The following is a 22,518-nucleotide window of genomic DNA, read 5'->3' on the forward strand; positions in this document are numbered from 1 at the left end:
TAATATATCATTAGGAGAGATGGAATCATAGGTCTAGCTAGGAACTAGTAAGGCAAGCCAGTCTTTGTCAGGGCATTACCTTTGTCAAAAAAACTACTGCAACTTTGCCAGCTTCCAGTTGTTGTAGAGATTTTGTTTTGGTGTGGGTTTCATTTGCCTCTTTTCCTCTCATTAAATATAATAAAATAATTAATAACATTTTCCTAATCACTTGGCTCTTATCAAGGAGCCTAATTCTACCCAACCTCTAAGTATACCTTTTGATGCAAGGTTTGTTTGATTTTTTAATGCAGGTTCCACAGAACTCAAGGGGTTCACAGAAAGAATTCAAGGGGTCTGTGCACTTGAATTTGAAAAAAAATCTTTATTTCTATATAATTGGTTTCCTTTGTAATCCTACATACTTTAAGTATTTAAAGATATTATTTTGGGAAGGGGTCCATAGACTTCACCACCAAAGGGGTCCACAGCACACACAAAATAAGATTAAGAATCCAGGCTTTAGAGGCTCATTGGGTATTAAAATTTTCATCAGCAGATTTGATGAAACAGAATTCAAATTCTTTCAACCCTCACCATGCACAACACTGTCAGGGTTTTCACATTCAGGTTCATGAAATTCAAGTCTGCTATCAAGAGGTTAGGTTAATTATTAATCATTATTTGTCATGGGTGCTTCTTTGCACAAGCTTAAAAAGATCGTGATCCAAAGAGAATTTATTATCATTTTACTGATCTCAACATTCTCAAACCTCCCTTAAGAATCTATTTCAGCATTTAATCACCTTTATTATTGGGAAAACTTTAACTAGACAATCCAGATAATCAATATAGTCACATAAAACTGGAAGAGCCTTGGTTTTTAAGATCTCAAGGACTGACATAGGCAGAACAAATTTTTGTTACCCAATTTAATCTACCTTGGAAGGACAAGGGGTTGGGTTACCCTTTCAGGACATTAACAGGTAGTTCCCGACAGTTTCTAATCAGTCTCTCGTGAGATAAGAGATTTTATTTTTTAGTTCAGACCAATGATTTTGTTGGCACAGGGAACTCCCAATACGGAAACTCCTTCCACTGAGGCAGATTAGCAACTTGTCTGCAACTTCATATCCTATAGAATTTCCTGCAACACTAAGAGGTTTAGTGTTCATGGTCACACAGCTAGGCTAAGTCAGAGGCAGGATTGATCCCAGGCCTTTCCAGACCCAAGACAGGCCCTTCTAACTAGCCCTGTCTTGTATCACTGCCTCTGAAGGAATAGTGGGCATTTAACAAATCCAGGACCAACTAATGAGTACAATTCTAAAGCAAAATACACACCTAAAATGACACTTGGATTTGATTGTACATACTTCCCATTTTATCAGTCAAGTTATGTACCACATTAAGTGCCAAGACCAGGCTTGTACCTACCCTCGTCGTCTTCACTTTATTTCCCGAGGAACAACTCCACCCTTTCCGATCCGGAAGAACTTTACATTCCTCTCCTTCAAGACATGGCTGCATATGACACCACCATTTCTGCTCCACTATTGAAGCTTCAGGAAGGGGGAAAAAAATCAAGTCACTATTTTCTTCCCTGTTGATTATTTCTTATGGTATTGAAGCAAAACTACAAGGGATGGGGAGTAAGGGATGGGGAGTAAGGGAAGGGAAGGGGATGAAAAGAAGCATGATTTCCATTCCTTACTGGATATTCTGGGTTTTGAGAGAAGTCTCTTGATTTTAGCCAAAGGGATCCTGGATATACTCAGATTTGCTTACCAAATTTATTTCTTGACACTGTTTACAATCTCCTAGACATCAAACACACTAACAGGAAGCACTATTTCCATTTTAGAATGAATACAGAATTCCCCACAAATGAACTGAAGCTCTGAGCTGGTATAACATTAATATTATACCATAGGCAAAATCCAGCACCATATAATCTGAAAAATGCCCAGACAGGCATTTAAATTCTTTATAATATTATGTTAAAATTCTGTATTTAAAAGTAACAATCACATTGAAGGTTTTATTCAGTTATCATATAAGACCTCTGCTTAGATAAGATGTTGATTTGTCTCCCAAAAAATCAATGAGGTAAAATTTATTGAGAATGAAGGAACTTTCATTTAAATTCTTAAAAGAATTTCTTGAATTTAATTTTTAGTAAAGTAATATCAAATCATTAATTTCATTGCTTCCTTCCCATTTTTTTACATTCTTTCCTGCCTGGATTTCAATAAAATGTCAACCAAAATAAAGAGCATGTGTACTGCTGAGCAAAATATATCAGAATGTCAATTAAATATCATTCACTAAGAAACAGAAATGACTATCAGGACTTTCACATCTATTTGTAGGATTGGATTTCTGAAGTAATAAAAAAGATCTTGTTCTAAGTCTTACCTATAGAATCATCCCAGAGCATAGAGGTTCTTTTCCCCCTTAGTCCTAATTCTCTGCCCCACCCCCCTACTCCAGGCCAATATTATTTTAAATCACCAGAATGTTTGGTATCGATTTGGGGGAGGGGAGGGAGGGAAAGAAAGAGAGAGAGAGAGAGAGAGAGAGAGAGAGAGAGAGAGAGAGAAGAGAGAGAGAGAGAGAGAGAGAGATTTAATGAAACAATTGAAGAAATCGCACCATCAACACAAGAAGGAGCAGCTCGAGTGGTGCCTGCCACCTGCCCTGGGAAGCATGAACACTTGACCGTCTGTGACCTTTCTTCTATCTTGTTCTTATTACAACATCTATGGAGCGCCACCACCTCACAGGTTCCAGTTTTAACATGGTGAGCTGAGCAAACAAAAACAAAGAGAGAAGGCAGATGACACGTCAAGGCAACTTAGCACGTCTCCCCCCTGCTAATTAGAAATACATTAAATATAGCTCTATATATAGAATCTGTCATGCATGAAACTAGAATCACAATGATGCTAACTTGCTAATGCAAATTTGATTTCTTTTCTAACTGTAATAGTACTATCTCTGTCAGTAAATACTTGGTGAAGCAAGAGGAATTAGTGGAAACAGTCCAGTGAACAGTTAGAGCAATCTGAAATATAGAAGCATTGTAAGGGACCATCAAAAATATATGTACTTGCATAATAAGTACCTTGAGTAACTTTTTTTCACACCTTTCTGTTGAACTCAAAAATCAACATATTATTTTCCTTCAATGCTCTACTTTTTTTTTCAGCACTTCTTCCCCAAAGTAACTCTCCTCTGAAATAAGACATGAAATGAAAAGGCCAGATTCACACACGCACACACATGCATACACACACTCCTGAAAACACAGTGTTCCATAAATACCTTCCAGTATCTTCAAGAAATTGAATGCTTAATGTTTGTTTTGTTTTGTTTTGTTTTCCAAGATAAACCATTCAATGGGAAACCCAACAAATGGCCAATCTGCAGATTTCACTTACTTTTTACCATACCATGACCTTTAAAGAAAAGGTCGTAAGTACATTTTGCATTTGTACTAACTTCCCACCTCTATCTCTCTGCACACATACTCATGCAAGAAGGAAACAGACTAGTGACCACTCCCTGGACAGTCACCATTGGATATACCACTAGAGTAGAGAGGAAATCACTTACTATCTGCCCCTTCCAATGCAGTAGGCTTAATCACAGCAATACTTTAAGTTTTTCATTTGTGGAGAGTTCCAACATAAACATGACAGGCGTTAAAGATGTTTAAAGATCTATCTAAAGGAACTTTTTTTTGAGGAGGGTGGGGTTTCTACCACTATCCACACATCTCCTCAGACATCTCCTCATTTCCCACCCGGCTGCACTCATTTTGAACTTCTTTGACTTCTTAATCATGCCCTTGTGCTGGATACTTCCCAATCCCCTCTTTTCAGCTTCCTTTTGAGTGCTGTTTTCCTCTATTAGATTGCAAGCTCTTTGAGGGCAGGGACTGTCTTTTTCATACTTGATTTCCAGCACTTAGCACAAAGCTTACTACCACATAGTGGGCACTTAATAAATGTTTATTGACTATTGATTGACAGGCAGCCATCCATTTGACTTTAAAGTCACATCATGACTTCAGGCCTAAGGTGCTCCATCTGTGAGATTATGATAATATCACACGTACTACCTACCTTTCAGCAGAGTGCTTTAAAAACCTTAATTTGCTTCAGGATTCCAAGTTGTCACGTTGTTGCATAATTATTTCAAATTAACCAAAATCTTGGCTGCTGGAAATTATATAGTGACTAGGTAGAAGGTAAAATTCCCCTGCCACCTTTAGTTGTATACACACACACACACACACAAACACAAGTGCTCATATATACACACACTTATGCACACATACACATTTATGTACACATACATACATTTAAGAGAGATTCAGTTCAGTCATTTCAGTTGTGACACCATTTGTAATTTTCTTTGCTAAGATACTGGGAGTGGTTTGCCATTTCTTTCTCCAGCTCATTTTACATATAAGGAAAACTGAGGCAATCAAGGTTAAATGACTTGCCTAGGGTCACACAGTAAGTATCTGAGGCCATATGTGAATTCAGGAAGAAGAGTCTTTCTGACTCCAAGCCTGCCACTCTATTCACTGCTCCACCTGGGTAGACTAAAGTAGAAGTAGCACTTAGAGTCAGAAGGCCTAGGTGCAAATCCCTGACATTTTACTAGCTGTGTGGCTGTGTGTAAGCCACTGTAACCTCTCTGAGCCTCAATTTCTTAGCTGGGAAAATGGGAGCAATAGCATTTGCATAAGGTTCTGTGAGGAAAACACTTTCTAAACCAATCATAGCATACACTATCCAGTTTCCAAAGGAACCAATCAAGCTTTACTAGAACAATTCAATATGCCACTAACTTCTTACAAAGTAATATGAAAGGCAGCTTTCAAATTTTATATAAGCAGCTATGTGACTCAGTGCCTTGACCTGAGTAAGACTCAGAGTCAGGAAGAGCTGATTTTGAATCTTGCCTCCGACGCTGGCTAGCTGTATGATCCTCAACAAGTCACTTAGTTTCTCTTAGCTTCAGTTTCCTCATCTGTCAAATGGGGATAATAATAACACCTGTCTCACAAGGTTGTTGTGAGGATCAAGGGATATGTAATAAAATCTATAAAACTTAAAGCGCTGTATAAGTACCAGTAGTTATTATACTATAATCAACTTAGAGCAATAAGTTTGAGTGACAAAGCCTTTTTCCTAAGTCACCAAAATGTAGAGGGCATTTTCCTCTCTCCTGACTGCTCCAGACCAAATGGGCTACTCTCTATACAGTCACAAAGTTAGCTTTGTCTGGGAGCACGTTTTTTCATCCTCAATTTCAAACCCCTTGCCCACCATCCCTTCTTCACCATCCACCCATCCCTTCAGCAGCAGAGAAAATTCCAAGGGTCCCAATAAACTTTCTCTGGCCCCCTCCTCCACTCTTACCCCTAGTAATGACACTTCATGTGAGATCTACCTCTCAGCTACCCAGTCATTATCCCATCTCACTCTATCCTCACTCTTTTCAGGTGTATTTCCTATTACATTTCTAAATTAACTTCCATGAAGCATGGATGAGAAAGAAATGGAGAAATGAATACACAGGGCCTGGGCTTCTTTCCATGACTGAAGAAGCAGAAACAGAAGCAGAAGCAGCAGCAGCAGCAGAAGAAGCAGCAGCAGCAGAAGAAGAAGAAGAAGAAGAAGAAGAAGAAGAAGAAGAAGAAGAAGAAGAAGAAGACACCTCAGTTTGTCTAGTAAATTTGGAATTTGGTGAAGTCAGGGGAAAGTAATCTATGCCTTATGTTACACAGACTGAGGATAAAGACAAATGAAATCCTAAAACAAAGGCTGTTACTACATATAAACCACTTGGCACATGGTAACTGTTTATATAATAGTGAAGATAGGAAGCTAAAACTAACTCCAGTAGTTTTGCTTTAAAATGTTAATGAGGGTAGGAAGTCCAAAGTTTCTTTATACATATATATATGAGACACAGCATATGATGAATTAACCATTCAAATAGTAGGGCCTTCCAGATGAACAAAATAGGCTTCACAGATGAACAGTTAGCATCATATTGGAATGTAAGGCCTCTTGGAGAAGATTTAAATGAAAAAGAATAAATAATTCCTTCAAGTCAAAATTCCCAAACTGAAAAGTTTTTTGTTTTCCTCCAAAAGATTCAGGATCACAATGTAAAGTGTTCTTGACTGTGTATGTAAACAAACACCTCAGACATTTTTTATTAAATTCCCATGAACCAGGGATACAAAATTTGACCCAGCTACAACTGCTGCCTTTTTGACATTATAGCATTAATTCCCCAGCACTGGTGCTGTGGCATGGAGTTCTGGCCTTAATTGGCTGTCTCTTAAATCAGGACTTTAAATTCTTAAATGAAACATTTTCAGAAAGATATATAATTGGTTCTGGCAGCAAGTTCTAAAAACATGTCACTGGAAAATTATTTCAAATCAATGTCTTTTGTGGTATGTATTTTGTTTTTCTTTATTTTTTCATATTCATTTCATATTAAAGGAGTTTCCCATTTAAAAAAAGGCCTGCTGAATAGGTTTGTTCATATAAAGACTTCAATGTAAAATACAGGAAAGAATTCTGGAATGGCAGGTCTTGACACTTACAACCTGTCTTACCTGGGCAAATCCTCTTAATCTCTTTGGCCTCAGTTTCCTAATATGTAAAATAAAAGAGTTGAACTGCCTGACCTATTAGGTCCCTCTCAGATCTAAATCTGTGACTCTATATTCCATCTCCATCTGGGACAAGGAAAGGGGGAAAATGGAGGGTGGGTGCTATTTTATATTTTATATATTTAAATTTTATTTAATTATTTTTATTTTATTTTTCGTTTATTTTATTTATTTATATTTATAGTGTTATTTTAGATCTGGAATCAAATCCATGTTTCACTACTTATTACCAGTACAAAAATCCATGATCCTATGAAAGGTCCTAGATTTACATTAGCACAGTATTTAAATATTATCATGGTAAAGACAACCTCCTTTGGTGGATAAGATACTGGATTTCGAATCAGGAAAACTTGGGTTCAAATACTGTCCCTGGTACTATTTTTGTGACCACAGGTAAGTCACAAACCTCTGAGCTTCAGTTTCCTGATCTACAAAATGAAGGTGTTAGACTGGGGGCCTTTAAGTCCTTTTATAACTCAAAATCTAATGTCCTATATTTCTATATTATGTTATATAGAGTCAATTAATTTAATTCAGTAAGCATTCTTAAGGATCTACTGCGTGCAAGGCATTGTGCTAGATGATAGGGATAAAAGACCAGGCCTGACTTCAGGGAGCTTAAATTCTACTGGGCTGTGGAGGGACCATTGCAGAAAGAGTTCAACATGTACAAAGAAAAACAAATAGAATAAAATTTGAAAATTAAGAGTTCACTAAACTAAAAAAGCAGCAGAGGAAAAAAGAGAATTCATCCAAGGCAAGGGGGACAAGGTGGGAAGTGTCTCTATGAGATGGATGCCATGTTTGAGAGGCACAATGAAGGTCTGGCTACCTAGAATGTAGAGCTGTATACAATAGAAACAGCCCTGAATTTTAATTAAGAGGATCTGGATTTGATTCTCTACTCTATTCGATCTTGGGCAAATCACTTCTCTCTGGGACTTCAGTTTCCTAATCTATAAAATGAGCAGATTGGCTTAGGTGCTTTCTAGGCCTAAATCTTTACTCCTTCCACCTCTAAATCTATGATTCTAGGGGAAATATAGAAAAAGAAATAATGTGAGATTTCTGGAATCAATATAGAAAGATGGGCCTCCTACGTTCAAGGGGCTACGCTGGTCCTTCATTGACTCTATTTACTCCTTAGGAACCTCATCCATTCCCATGAGTTTATGATTGCATCTACACAAATCTCTATATCCAAGTAGAATTTCCTGCCCTATTTCCAGTCCAGGTGAATGTCTCATTAACATGGCAAACTCAACATGTGCAAACCAAAATTTATTTGCCCTCCCCAAACTCATCCTTCCTCTAAATGTATTTTTGCTATTGAATATAAGCCCCTCCTCCCATGCACCAAAGTTAATTACCCCCAAAATCATCCTTAATTCTTCCCTTTCCCTCATTCCTCAAATCCAAACAGTTGCCAAGTCCAGTAAACTCTATTTATATATCTCTCAGACCCAACACCTCTCCACTTACATAGCTACCATCCTAGTTCAAGACTGTATCACTTCTCACCTGCATTACTGTAATATTTTTCTAGTCAACTTTTCAGTTTCCAGTCTCTCCCCTCTCCACTCAGTTCTTCAAACAGCTGCCAAACTAGTCATCCTAAGGTAAAAGCCTAGCCCTGAAACTCCCCCTACTCAGAAGTTTCAGTAGCTCCACAGTGCCTTGTAAACAAACACAAATCTCTCAGCCTAACAACACTATTCTTGGAAGCTTTCACTATAACTATGATCTCTCTGACTAGAATATCTCTAAGGAATCTTATATCTCAAACAGTCTATGATTCCATGATCCTAAAATATACAATGAATATGCAAGATGTTTATAATATTATGCATGCTATGTGCAGCTGTTCGAAAAAAAAAGTTATGTCCATTTTACAGTTTAAAAGATACACACTTAATTGTGTTGACATGATATGCAAGTAAAAAGAAATGAGATTTGACAGCTGAGCTGTGTTGGAGAGTAAATTTAACATTGGATTGTGAATTTGTTCCTACTCAGTTTCCTCTCTATTCAATTTCTGTTCTGATTTGTATTCTGATTTGTCTCATTGATTCAGAAATTTTGTTTGTCTCCATACACTTCTATTTAATAGTTTTACCCAGCTTGACTAGCTCTCTGGAGACTCTGGATTATACCTTCCAAGGAAAAATAAAGCTTCACCTCCATGCACCAATAGGCATCTGAAATGCAAGCTAGTTAGTGGATTTAGGTGGCTGTGAATCATTTTGAAGAGGGGTGGGGTGGGAAAGTGCTGAAACCAAAACTTTAAGCAGCTAATTTCTCATTTTTGTTCATCAAAAAGAGAAAATTTTAGGCTTTTATACAAACACTATCTAATTAAATAAAATGGTTGTTTATGTCTCTTAAGGATAGAGTGATGTATGAAGCCAAAATAGGGACAAAAATAACCAAAAGTCAATGTCAGTCTTCCAAAGACAACTACTTAAACCATGTTGATATTTTCACAGAGAAACATGGAACCCCAAGGAATAAAAAGACTACATCACTAAAGAATGGGTGACAATAATCCTTTAACATCCCACTATTTTTACTGGAAAAAATTAACTGAAACTCTCAACTGGGACTTATTTGCATTATACTTTTAGGTAAAAGAGGAAAAAAGCCCACTTATGCTAGGGATTTAAAGGAAAAAAACCTATTAAATGGGCAGCTATATGGCACAGTGGATAGAACTCTGTGCCTCAAGTTAGGAAGATCTGAGTTCAAATTTGACCTCAGATACTTACTAGCTCTGTGACCCTGGGCAAGTCACTTAACTTATATTTTCTCAGTTTCTTTATCTATAAAATGGAGATACCAGTAATACCCACCTCCAGGATTTGTTGAGAGGATCAAACGAGATAATAATTGTAAAGCTCTTAGCATAGTGCCTGGCACATAGTGAATGCTATATAAATGTTAGCTATTATTATTATTATTATTATTACCTTGGGCACAAGACACATCAAGTATGATTCCCTGCCCTTTTGACAAATACGTCCACAATACTGTATAGTGAGAATTGATGTTCAGAATAATCACCCAGAAGTGCTTAAAATCCTCAATTCATTGGAGAAATAGTAAATTATGTTCACTGTACTGTACTTAGTAAGACAGGACTAATAAAATTTACAACAAATTTCAATGACAAAGGAGATTTCTGCTCAACTCAGTGGCACAGAAAATACTATGGGCATTTTGGCTAATTGTGTGCTATAAAATGTACATCTTTTTATGGTCCTTGGAAGAAATTTTGAGAACTGGAGTTTGTTAAAGGAAGAAGCATAAAGTATTAAAGAGCAATGACCTGGAAGATAGGGACACAAATTCTAATTCCAGACCTCCCCCAGGTTATGTGAAGTTGACCAACTGTAAAATAAAGAGGTTGGACTGGATGATCTTAGATCTCTTCCAAGTCTTAAAATCTATCCTTCTAAAAATTACTAAGGCTCAAATAAATACAACATGTTATACTTGCAAAAAGTGAATAGCCGTGCTCAACAGATAAAAGATTTTTCTAAAATGAGTAAATATTAGCATATGCAACCCCTGAACACTTATAGGTCAAGAGGCTGATGGAACTAAATATTTAATGCTGGAAGGACTTAATAGTTAATCTATATCTCTAATATGTCCATTTTAGATAGGCTAGGTCAATCTAATATGGACTCAGTAATGTCTAATATGATATAATACGATGAGATTGCTTTTATTTCTACATAGTATAGACCTTCACAAGAAGTAGTATCACACAGTAAATAGGTACTAACTTTAGACTCTGAAAAAATTGGGTCCAAGGATTGTATCTGATACATCCTTGCTGTGTGATCATGAACAGCTTAATTATCAACTCTGTGCTCCCAGACAACTATAAAACTAAGTCTAAGTTAGACTGGTTTGCAGACCTGTAGCCATAGAAGAAGATTTCATACTGGATATTCCCAATGCTAGTGAAAACATAGTTATACCCCACCCCAAGAAAAAATAGAATTTAACATTCCACCTAAGTAGAAGATAGTGACCAATAAAAACATAGAAGCAACCTGAAGTTCTTAAAGAGAACCCAGTAAAATATAAATTCTGATAGGTCATACACTCTAATCTTGTTATAGTAAGGGGTATGGGATTTGTCTCTAGAAAACCAGTTTAAACAATACAAAGAAGCTCCTCACCAGAAGGTTGGCCAACAGATGATGAATATTCTTTGGCTACAGCAACTCATGGATATTGATTACTAAGATATGGAGGAGGTTGGTCTTACATCAGAAAAGAAAGTACCAACCTTGACAAAAACATGAATCTTTTACTAAACAGAATGTCCACAAAAATACATCTATAAATCAAGTCAAGAAATATTGCAAAATCTGAAGTGTCCAAAGGTATCATTAAAGTAATAGATTACATTCTCCATTGCTTATTAAGTTACCACCTGTTCATTTTAACAGGAAGTATAAACAAGCTTGAAGAGGAGATGCCATATACACAAATAATCATATTACAAGGAAGTGATTATTCATTTATATGGTCAGTGTAATTTGAAGTAAATTATAATAAATAACCAAAAAGGGAATGGGATTACAGATGGTACTTTGTTTTCCTTTCCCCCTCCTATGGGAGGGAAGATACTCATTAATACTCATAGTACTCATTAATTGAAAAAATAAGTTTAAAAGTGGAAAAATACATATTAGGTTAAAATAGGCTGCAGCATATTAGCAAGGATGACCTACCCAGAGATGTGGCATGAAAGACGTCATCAAGGACATACATAACCGGAAAAGAAGCTCGCCTGATTATATAGCAAGAGTGAGCAACAAAGAGCTGTGTCACCCCCTGTGATCTTGGGCATGTCACTTAATTCCCCCTGGCTACACTTTCCTCATATGGAAAGTGAAGGGGACTATATGACCTTTGAGGTTTCTTTTCTAACCCTAATTCTATGAGTCAGCCCCATGAGATGGACAGTCTAAGAACTATACTGGTATTAATTAAATTTTCAATAAACTACAGAAAAGGCATGTGGGGTAAATCCTTTACGGAAAGTTTTCAAGAAGACATCGGTCAAGGTTGTATGGGATGAAAAGATACAGATAAATTGCAATCTGTATCCCTGTGGAGAGTTCTCCACATCAATGAGGTTGAAGCTCCATTAAAGGATTGAGGTAATTGAAATTTGGAGTGCTTAGTTCATAATAACCCTACAAGGTAAATTCAAATAACAATATCCCCATTTTCCAGTTGAAGGAACTGAAAGATCTCCCAAAAGATTGCCACTTGCCTAGCTCACATAGCTTCAAAGTCTAGGAGATAAGAACTTAGCTTGGGTATTTTATATCTAAGACTTCCTTCTGCTGCTTTGTGGATGGTAAGAAAGAATAGGGAAAAGAATACTCTGTTTTGTGTGTCATGGACCCCCTTTAGCAGTCTGGTGAAGACCATGGACACCACAAAATAATTTTTAATGCATAAAATGCACAGGATTACAAAGCAAACCAATTATATTGAAATAAAGTGGTTTTTTTTTTCCCATTCAAGTTCACTGACTGTAAACCCCAGGTTAAGAACCCCTGATCTAGATTGCCCATCCAACAAAATGAATGAATCAGCTTGGAGCACAAACTGACAACTGAAAGTCTAGACCCTTGGTCAGACCAACCAAAGACCCAACCATTTCAGCAGAAATAGAGATAAGTGGCCCAACATCGCCTATTTTGTTGTTTAGTGGATATGCATTACCACTGGAAGAATGAAATGTAAATTGAAACAGAAAGAGTTTTCCATAAGTTCTCAGAAACGGACCAAAAGAAATTTACATACACTTAAAAATCTTAAGTTGTCAATATATCAATAAGCCAACAAATGAGAGGCCCTGTGATGGGAGATGAGAGGGCGTGTGATTTAGGGGAAAGAGCATTGGATTCAGAACTGGAAGACCTAGGTTCAAATCACTAGATTAGCTGGATTCAAAACATGTGACTTACTACCTTTGTAATCCTGTCAATTCGCTTCCCATCTGTAAAATTTTAAATTAGATGATTTCTAAGTTCTAATATACCATCCTTTATAAAAGGATACATTATAGGGTTATTTTAAGTAAAAGTGAACTTAATTCCTTCAAATGTTTGTTTACAGAACATTAATGACTTGGACAGCAGCAGAGAAATAGAACCTGAAGCCTTATGCCATTATCAATTAAAGATTAACAAAAATTAATATAATCCATGTCTCAAATTGTAACACAAATCAATGGGATCACAGGGTCATAGACACAAAGCTGGAAGGGACCACATAATTTGTATAATCCTGATTTTATATGAAACTGAGGGCTGGAAAGGTTAAGTGATTAACACATATAGCAAAATCAGTATTCAAATCATATCCATTGATATCAAAGTCTCTGCTTTATTCTAGTGAAATCCCCTAAAACAACTATTCATCTTATACACAACTCATCTTTTCCAGGAATAAGAAGCAAATAGACCCACTGTACTCTGTCCTTGTCAGACTTCATTTGGCTATTTTCAGTTCTGGGCACCATGGTTGAAAGATGTTTTGATAAGCTGGAGAGAGGCTCCAAGAAGGGTACAAAGGATAGGGAGTAGCCTTACAGCCATGTTACATATGGAGCAGCTGAAGGAATTAGGGATGTTTAGTCTAAAAAGGACTCAGGGATCTCATGAGAGCTGCCTTTAAACGTTAAAAGGTTATTATCTAGAAGAAGAAGGAGGTATTCCAACAGAGTCTGCATGATCATTTCTCAGGTATTTTATAGTAGGGATCCTTTTCCAGTAGGGATTGGACTAACTGGTCAATTAGGTCCCTTCCAGTTTTCAGATTTCATGATCCTGTAATACTACTTTGTAAAATGGGAAATATCTGAATAGGATTGAATTCCACAGTTGTGGAAATACACACACACACACACACACACACATAAACATTACATATATATGTATGTATGTATATGTATATGTATATATATGTATATATATATACATATATGTATGTATGTGTATATATGTGTATATATACACACACATATATGTATACACATATACATGTATTAGTGCATATATGTATATATATATATGTGCATGTATATGTATTTGTTTTGAGTTTGTGATAACAAAATTAACACCTTGACAGCAGCCAGTCCTAGCACAAATAAAATAAGCACGAATGAAATCATCTGTTCTATACTGTCTTTCACTGTCACAGAATTTGCTTCATTTCACCCCAGTGCCATAATGTGTGTGTCTATGGACCCAATAAATAGGAAAACAAAATCTCAGGAAGGGGATTGTGAAAAAGGTCCATTACAAAGTGACAGAATTTCTGAGTTGAAAAAGACCTCACTATGCCTTAAAAAAAATTCTCCAAAACATGATTCTCCAAAAGTGGTCATCCAGTCCACACGTGAGTACCACCAGAGAGAAAGAGCCCACTAATTCCAGAGTCAGCTATCCACTTCCGGATAACTCTGATTGTTAGGAAGAGTTTCTTAATTTGCTTCTTTGCAACTTTCACCTATTTATTGCTATGAGTTCTGCCCTCTGGGGCCAAACAGAGAAAGTATAACTCCTCTTCCAGAAATCAGCCCTAAGGTACTTGGGAATAGTTATCATGACCCCCTGAGTTTCCTCTGTAGGCTAAATATACCTATTCTTTGAATCTGTGTCACTTTGCAGGTACAAGCATAACTCATTTTAGTTCTTTAAGTAAACAGTGTGTAAAACTTCAAAGCAAAACAACCAAGGATCCCCAAAGAACTTGCATATGGTCTCTATCCTCATGCTCATTTTTTAGAGAGATCCATTCCTTTAAAGAAAACAAAGTATGCCCTTTAGATGTTTCCATAATTTAATGTTACATTTCAAGGCATTTACCAACAGTTAATTTAGAGATGGGTAGATAAATTTTATTTGTCAATCCTGCTTAACTGCCCAGGTAAGAGAATGTTTTAAGTAAGAATAGGGCAATTGAGAGGCCCCACCGAGGTGGGAGGGAAGCCAAGGATAATTGTAGACCAGAGTAGAGGTCAATCTAATACTAATTTGCATATCAAATCTTGTGCTTAATAAATGTTTATAGATTAATTCAGAGCTGAAAGGGGCTTTACAGAAAACAGATTCCTTGTAGATGACATGGCCCTTCAGAGGTTTTTGAGAATCATGCTGTGTTAAATACATGAAGTCCCAGAACAGTAGGGGACCCCCTTCATAAGATTCCTTGTCATTAAGAAGAAGATATTTGGGCCATCCAAATAGGAAAGCACAGGGAACACACCACAGTATAATGAAAAGAGAATGAAATCTGAAGTCAGAGAAACAAGGTTCAAATTATGGACTTGTTTCTTACCTTTGTGCACTTGCTAAAGTCAATTAAATCCCCTGGGCCTCAGTTTCCTAACCTATACTATGAGGAAATTGGGTTAGATGATCTTTGCTGTCCTTTCCAACTATAAATACTATGATTCTATCAGAACAGTTCAGTGCACTGTGGGTGACACAAGAGGGTAGCATAGCAGAGTAAAGAGGATTTGTTCACAGGATTTGCCTTCTTGGGTCATGACATAGAATGTAAGAATCAAGGTTCTGGACCAGGAATGGAGTATGATTAACTATTGAAAGGAAGAATGCATTTGGCAGGAGACTGGCCGATCTGATTAAGAGACTTTAAACTACACAGGATGAGAGGGATAAATGTGACCAGATCCAGTTGCTAAACCAGATAACACAGAGGGCAGCAGGTAGGAAGAAGAAAGTCAATAAAGTGTTCAGTAATTCCCAACAATGCTCAGAATGATGATGAGTAGAAATGATACCTCTGAGTCCTGTATGACTGGTAAACATACCAAACCAGAAATTTTAACTTGAAGTGATTGTTATGGCCTAATAAGAACTACTGAAATTTGATAGGCTATAGCTTATGAGAGTAATAGAGCACCTCATCCAGAGGAATCAATTGCAGTGGGGGAAGGAATTCCAGGCCTGGAGTGCAGCCCTGTATTCCTATGTGCCACACTAAGATCCAAGAAGCCAAATCCTGTGAATAAACTCTTTATGCTCACCTGAACAGCTAGGTAGTACAGTTGATAGAGTGCTGGGCTTGGAGTCCAGAAGACTTATCTTTCTGAGTTCAAATCTAGCCTCAGACACTTACTAGTTGTGTGACTCTGGGCAAGTCACTTAACCTTTTTGCCATGGTTCCCTCATCTTTAAAAAGCAAAAATGAGCTGGAGAAGGAAATGGCAAACCACTCTAGTATCTTTGCCAAGAAAACCCCAAATGAGATCATGAAGAGTCAGATAGGATGGAAAAACAACACTCACCTAATTGTCCATAGAACATTGACATACATTCATAAAATGAGGGTACATAAAGGAGATATTCACTTGAACATCACAGAACATGAAGGGAGAGGAATGTGTTCATTCATTCATACATGCATGCATTCATTCAATATTATTGCCTATTGTGTGCTCAGTTTGGGGGAAGGAGAAACAGGAAGCCTACACAAGTAAGTAGCAGAAGAGAAATAGAGGATTGGCGCCATCATGAATTGCTAGTCAATCATAGCATGAAGGAAGCGATGATTCCTGAGTGGGTAGCAATGGGCAACCTGGGGGAGAATTTTGAATGGATTAAGTCTGAACAGGGAAGAGCAAATGTGATTCAAGAGGAAGGCAGTGCCTCATTCTTCCCATCCCTTCCATCTATTTAAGGGAAGAGATGCACATACTCTGTGTTATTTACTCACTTTAGTTTCCTGTTCAGCCTCAGGCTATTTGAAAAGAGCAGCTGGGGATATGGAAGTATTGTTCTTTCCCCTAAATATTTACTTTTATGTTTAAGGTTTTATCATAGGATACAATCCAGTTGGGCAAACAGAAATCCTAAACTGTGTATTGTATTTAGAGTGCAGGTAGGAAATAGATTCTCTTTCAAGAGAGATATTTAGTCCTGCTGAGCTAAGGTTTGGGGGTAGAGCGGATGGAGGCCTTAAAAACCCAGAATCAAAAAGAGAGGGAGAAACAAGTTTTAAATAACGTGAGATCAAGTATACTCTCAAATGATTCCCTTTAGGGGTATTACCAGCTAGTATAACTTCACTCTGGGACCAAGGAAGGAGGAACAGTCATTTTTCCTTTCCCTAGAAGGTATCATGGGCTGGATCTGATACAAAAGCCATGTCCCCAAAGGAGAGTGAGTTGCCAGGCAGCCTTCCTCATGCTAAGGGAATGAATTCCCCTGGCATGCTCAAATATGGCCCCAGGCTGAGGTGATTGATAGCTAGGCCTGCCTCCTTACTAGCACTACTTGGTGGTTAGGCCAATAAAAGCCATAGATTTAAAAAATGCTAATGATTATTTTAAAAGATTTTTTATTGCTATGTTCAAGGCAAAAGGAAAATCAAGAAGGGATGAGATTTTTGTCTGATATAACTGATAAGATGAGAATGGGTGAGGAATATTTAAAAATAACTACCAAATTCCTATTTTCTCTAGGACAGGGTCTGGTAAAGGGGAGTTGGGAGGCAACAAACATTTATTAAGCACCTTCTGTGCCCCTGGGACTGTGATAAGCACATTACAAATATTTTGTCATTTGTTCCTCACAACAACCCTCTGAGGGTAAATGGTATTATTATCCACAGGCTACAGTTGAAGAAACCGAGGCACACAGAGATTAAGAACTTACCCAGAATCAAAAAGGTAGGAAGTATCTGAGGCTGCATTTGAATTCAGGTCTTCCTAACTGCTACATGGTACAATGGATAGAGCTCTGGGCCTGGAGTCAGGAAGACTTAAGTTCAAATTTGGCTTCAGACAATTACTAGTTATGTGACCCTGGGCTAGTCACTTAACCCAAGGCCAATGGACCTTTAATCTCTGTTGTACTTTCCAAATTTGGTCTTTGAAGATCTACATCCCTTTCAGAGGCATAAGGATATGATTCTGCTTCTTAGAATTTTGTAACTAAAACCATAGTGCAAGGTACATATGAAGCGTTTAAATGTCTCTTCCCTCCCTACTCCCCCTTACCAGACCCTGTTCTATATACACTGCAACTTCTAAACTCCTAGAATATAAATGAGTGAATACTGCTTGCTATAGAATATATGCAAGCATAAACACATATATACATGATTATAAGATAAATCTGGAAGTAGGAGAAAATAACACATTGCTTCCACCACTCACCATCCTAGAACCCCTGAGAAGGGGAGAAAATCTCTAACACACATCAGAGTTGAGATCATTCCTCAACAGAAGCCATATTTGGAACTGTCATAAAACCCCTTCCATTCAGACATGGACTTGGAAGACTAAAGCATCCTGTTCTTTTCTCCAGCTCTCCTGGGGCCTTGGTTTGCTATGCAGGGCAATCTTTAATAAGCCAGGCAGTTAGATAGCCTAGTGGCTAGAGTAATGGATTTGGAGTCAGGAAGAAGTGAGCTTGAATCCCACCTTAAACACTTACTTAGCTGTGTGATTCTGGGCTTAACTTAACTCTCAACACAACTCTTGTCTGCCTATCGCTTATCAGAACATTCCTCAATTTCTTTTTATGGAGCCTCATCCAGATCCACGTCCCCTCCAGGGTTCTGTACTGGGCCCTCTTCTCTTCTCCTTCTGCACTATTTCACTGGGCAATCTCATCAGCTCTCATGGATTTAGAATTATCTCAAACCTATCTATCCTTCTTTGATCTCTTTGCTGAAGCACCAGTCTCACTTCTCTATCTCCTTTTCAGATATCTTGAATTGGACATCCAATAAGCGTCTTAGACTCAACATATCCAAAATGGAATTCATCATCTCTCCTCTTGAACCCTCCAAGTTTCCCTATTACTGTAGAGGGCAACACCATTCTCCTAGTCCCTCAGACTTCCAACCGACTCTTCACTAGCTCTTGCCTCCAATATCCAATCTGTGGCCAAGGCCTGAAGATTTCCCCTTTGCGACATCTCTCAAATAGGTCCCATCCTCTTCTCTGATAGGGCCAACACCTGGTATAGAATCTTATCTCCTCATTCCTGGATTATTTTAATAGTCTGCTATTAAGTGTGCTTGCTTCAAGTATCTCCCCACTATAATCCACAGTCCTGGCACTAAGGTGGCACAGGTCCAACACGTCATCTCCCTACTCAATAAACTTCAGTGGCTCCCTATTGCCTCTGGATCAACTACAAAATCCTCAGTTTTCAAAGCCCTTCATAACCTAGTCCCCTCCGTTCTTCCTACTGTTGTTACACATTATACCTTCCCACACTTATTCTTCCATCCAGTGATACTACTAGCCTCCTTGATGTCCCAAAAACCAAACCCTCCATCTTTTGTCTCTGAGTATTTTTTCTGCTGGTCTCTCATATCTGGGATGGTCTCCCTCCTCATCTCTACCTCCTAGCTTCTGTGGTTTCCTTCAAAACTCAACTAAAAACTCACCTTCTACAGGAAATCTTTCCCAATGCTTCTTCCCTCCATTAATTATTTCCTATTTATCCTTTATGTAGCTTATTTGTACATATTTGTTTACCTGTTGCCTGCCTCATCAGACTGTGATCTCGTTGAGTCTGTTTTTTGCCTCTTTTTGTAACCCCAGTGGCACCGTGTGCCCAGTTCCTAGGAGGTATTTAGTAAATGCTTATTACCTAACCACCTCAGTTACCTCATCTTTAAAATGGTGATAATAATAGCAGCTATCAGAGTTGTCGTGAGAACAAAATTAAATGATATGCATATATGTGTATTTATGTATATACATACATGTGTTTATATATAGTGCTTAGCAAATTCTAAAGTGTTATAAATTATGTTACATTATAAATTATTATTTATCTATAGCCATATTTATCGGGCTATATTTATATATATTTATCTATAACCATGTATGTCTTGTACATAAATACAAGTGTGGATTCAGGTTTGCTGCATAATTACTAAATTGGAGAAGCATTTGCTGCCAAATGAAGAAAATGAAATGAGTAAGAGAAACAGAGGACATCTCACTGTTAAACCCCTCAGACCCAAGGAGCCCTTATTCCCAATGCTGCAGTGAGAAGGCCCAATTTGGTCTTAGACAGAAGAGAGAATGAACGCCTCACACATACCTAAATTGCTTCTCAAAGCCATAAGTGAAAAACACTCACTGGGAAATTGGTAAGAATTAGCAGGAGAAATGGGGGTGGGGAACATTCAGAAATGAGAGAATATATGGAAATTGGAAACAAGAGAGAAATAAAATTTCCCTAAGATGCAGCAAAATAAAATTCTAACAAGCAAGAATGAGACTAAAATGCTGTTCTGAATTTCCAAGGCAACCATTTAAAGTTCATCAAGCCTTGTTGATCCAACAAAGGAAAGGTCTGCCTAAAAATGCACACTCAAGTTCTTTTGAATAGATTAATGCCTTTATTTTTATTCTTCAAAACTCTGAGATTTGGATATTGTTGCAAAGGAATCAAGTATAACACAAGAAATCAACATGCTAGTGAGCATGTTCCAGTATTTTATTCAATTCCAAAGGGGCCAGATTGCCCTTCTAATGCCTAAATTGATTTTATGTATTAGAAAGTAGATTAATTTGTTTATGTCACCAGTGTGTTATGGTCACCAGAACATAAAGGGTTGATACATATTTGAAAGTTACCTAAATTACAACCAGGGAAATTTGGGCTTAAGGTGAACATTACAGTTTTTTAAAGTGTTATTAAGATGAACATGGTATACAATATTGTACAACAAAGAATTGTAAATGACTTAGCATTCAATGATCCAAGACAATCCTAAAGGACTAATGATGAAGCATTCTATCCACCTCCAGAGAAAGAACTGGTATTGTTTGAATACAGACTGAAGCATGGTACTTTTTAACTTTCTTTCTTTCATTCTTTTTGTTTAAACAAAATGACTAATATGGAAATGTTATATATTATTGCATATGTATAACCTATATCTGATTCCTTACTATCTCAGGGAGGGAAGAGAGATAGAATTTGGAACTCAAAAATTGAAATGTAAAAAAAACCTGTTTTAATGTGTAATCAGAGAAAAATAAAATGGAATTTAAAATGATAACATCTTACTCCATTAATGTTTTATTCTGATGACATACAGTGTTTTTCTAAACTGTAAGCTTCTCAGTTAAATGGTAAGCCCTTTGACACCAGGGAGTGTTTTTTTTGGGGCGGGTGGGTTGTTTTATTTTTTTGCCTTTTTTTGTATTCTCAGTGCTTAGCACAATGCCTAATACATAATGGGCTCTTAATAAATGCTAGTTAACTGACTCATTTAAAGGTTTGTTCCAGTAGAAAACTCAGCCTGTCAAGTTAGCCTAACCGAGGCAGAAAGACTTCAAGTATACAAGCCCAGTGAGAGACTTTGGGTCTGTTACCTGTGGACCAGACCAGCTAAGTTTGGAGAGATTTGTCACCCAGAAAACCGGTCATCAGGTAAGGATCCCTGGTTGTTGCTGTTCCTCCAAACTCGTGGTTGCTCAAAGCATCAACAATGGGATTTCTGTGTCAGAGCTCAAAATAATCAAGTCACAATTCATCTGAAGTGCTGAAGTTTTGAAGAAATCTGAAATCCACAATTGCTACTACTTTTGCCATAGTACCTTAGTTTAAAATAAATAGGCACATGGTCAGATGAATAGTCAAAATACGGGTGAGTTTGTCAGTATGGGATTTTCCCACACTGAAAGAAATCAATTGATCAATCAATCACCAAGCATCCATCAATCACCATCAATCATCCATCAGACATGGTGTTAAGACTCTATGGATACAAATACAAAAGAGCTGGGGTCCTTCAAGGAGATGGTATTATAACATATTCATAAATAAGTAAATAAAAATACACACAAAATAAATCCAAAGTTATGTAAGCAGGGGACCAACAATGATGCAATCATGAAAGACCTCTGGGAGGAGGTGCCTGGAGTTGAGCAACACATCTCTAACAGATAGCTAACTGAAATAATGCCTATGGCTGCACAGCTAGTAAGTGTCAAAGCCAGGATTTGAATTAAGCTCTTGTTTCCCACTCTTTCCACTACACCACATTGTGTCTGTCACAGCAGAGTTAACATCTATAAATCCAGCTAGTTGTCCCAGTTACGTCCTGAGGTGAGTATGGTGGGCAGTCAGCAGGCAATGAGTGTTTATTAAGCACTTCCCAAGTGTCACACACTGCGCTAAGCATCGTGGATGTAAATAGAAGCAAAAAGAGATAGTTTTTGTCCAGAAGGAACTTCTTATAAGAGAAGATAATACAGAAAAGGAGTCAAAAATTAGGGTTGGGGGAGATACCCACCCAGGCAGATGGTGGAGGCCCTGAGAGTAACTCAACAATGGGGAAAGGGGGCCAAAAGGAACACAGAGTATTCCAGGCATTGAGAGAAGTTCTAAAGGAAGAAGGAGGCTGAGGCATGGTGGTAAGGGCCATGTGATCAGAAGCACAGCCTAAGAGGAACGAAGGATGGCCAGCCCAGGCCCTTCCCCAAAATGGAAATTCAGGGAGGAACTCAGCAATGGAAAAAGGGGCCAACGGTACAGAGAGATAGATAGTCAGCAGTGAAATGCCACCCAAAACATGGAAGTGAATCTGGAGAGTCAAAAGCAGAGAAATATACTTTAAAAATAGTAATTTCCTTCAATTTGGCCTAAATTTAGCACTGATCAACTTTGAAACAATAACAAAAAACAACATAATAAATTACAATAATAATAAACAGATATAAAGTGCTTTATTTTAGTTTTGTAATGCATTTGAGATGTATTATTTCATTCAATGCTCATAACAAC

General features: G+C 37.5%; 1 protein-coding gene across 3 annotated transcripts in view; it reads right to left on the reverse strand.

Moving 5' to 3' along the window:
• TAFA2 (TAFA chemokine like family member 2) overlaps positions 1 to 22,518 on the reverse strand; it is a 550,698-nt gene that overhangs the window by 33,272 nt on the left and 494,908 nt on the right. For all 3 annotated transcript variants that reach the window (XR_002325239.2, XR_002325240.2, XM_020990164.2), the window contains exons 4-5: positions 2,635 to 2,787; positions 1,417 to 1,541 (exon numbers count right to left, since the gene is read on the reverse strand). Coding sequence is in view for 1 of the 3 variants with exons in the window: in XM_020990164.2 (XP_020845823.1) it covers positions 1,417 to 1,541; positions 2,635 to 2,787 (278 nt within the window). In the remaining 2 variants the exon portion in view is untranslated. The remainder of the gene's footprint in view (positions 1 to 1,416; positions 1,542 to 2,634; positions 2,788 to 22,518) is intronic.

Source organism: Phascolarctos cinereus, unplaced genomic scaffold, assembly GCF_003287225.1.
Source record: "Phascolarctos cinereus isolate Bilbo 61053 unplaced genomic scaffold, phaCin_HiC Scaffold_1;HRSCAF=81, whole genome shotgun sequence".
In the NCBI taxonomy this organism is placed as follows: domain Eukaryota; kingdom Metazoa; phylum Chordata; class Mammalia; order Diprotodontia; family Phascolarctidae; genus Phascolarctos; species Phascolarctos cinereus.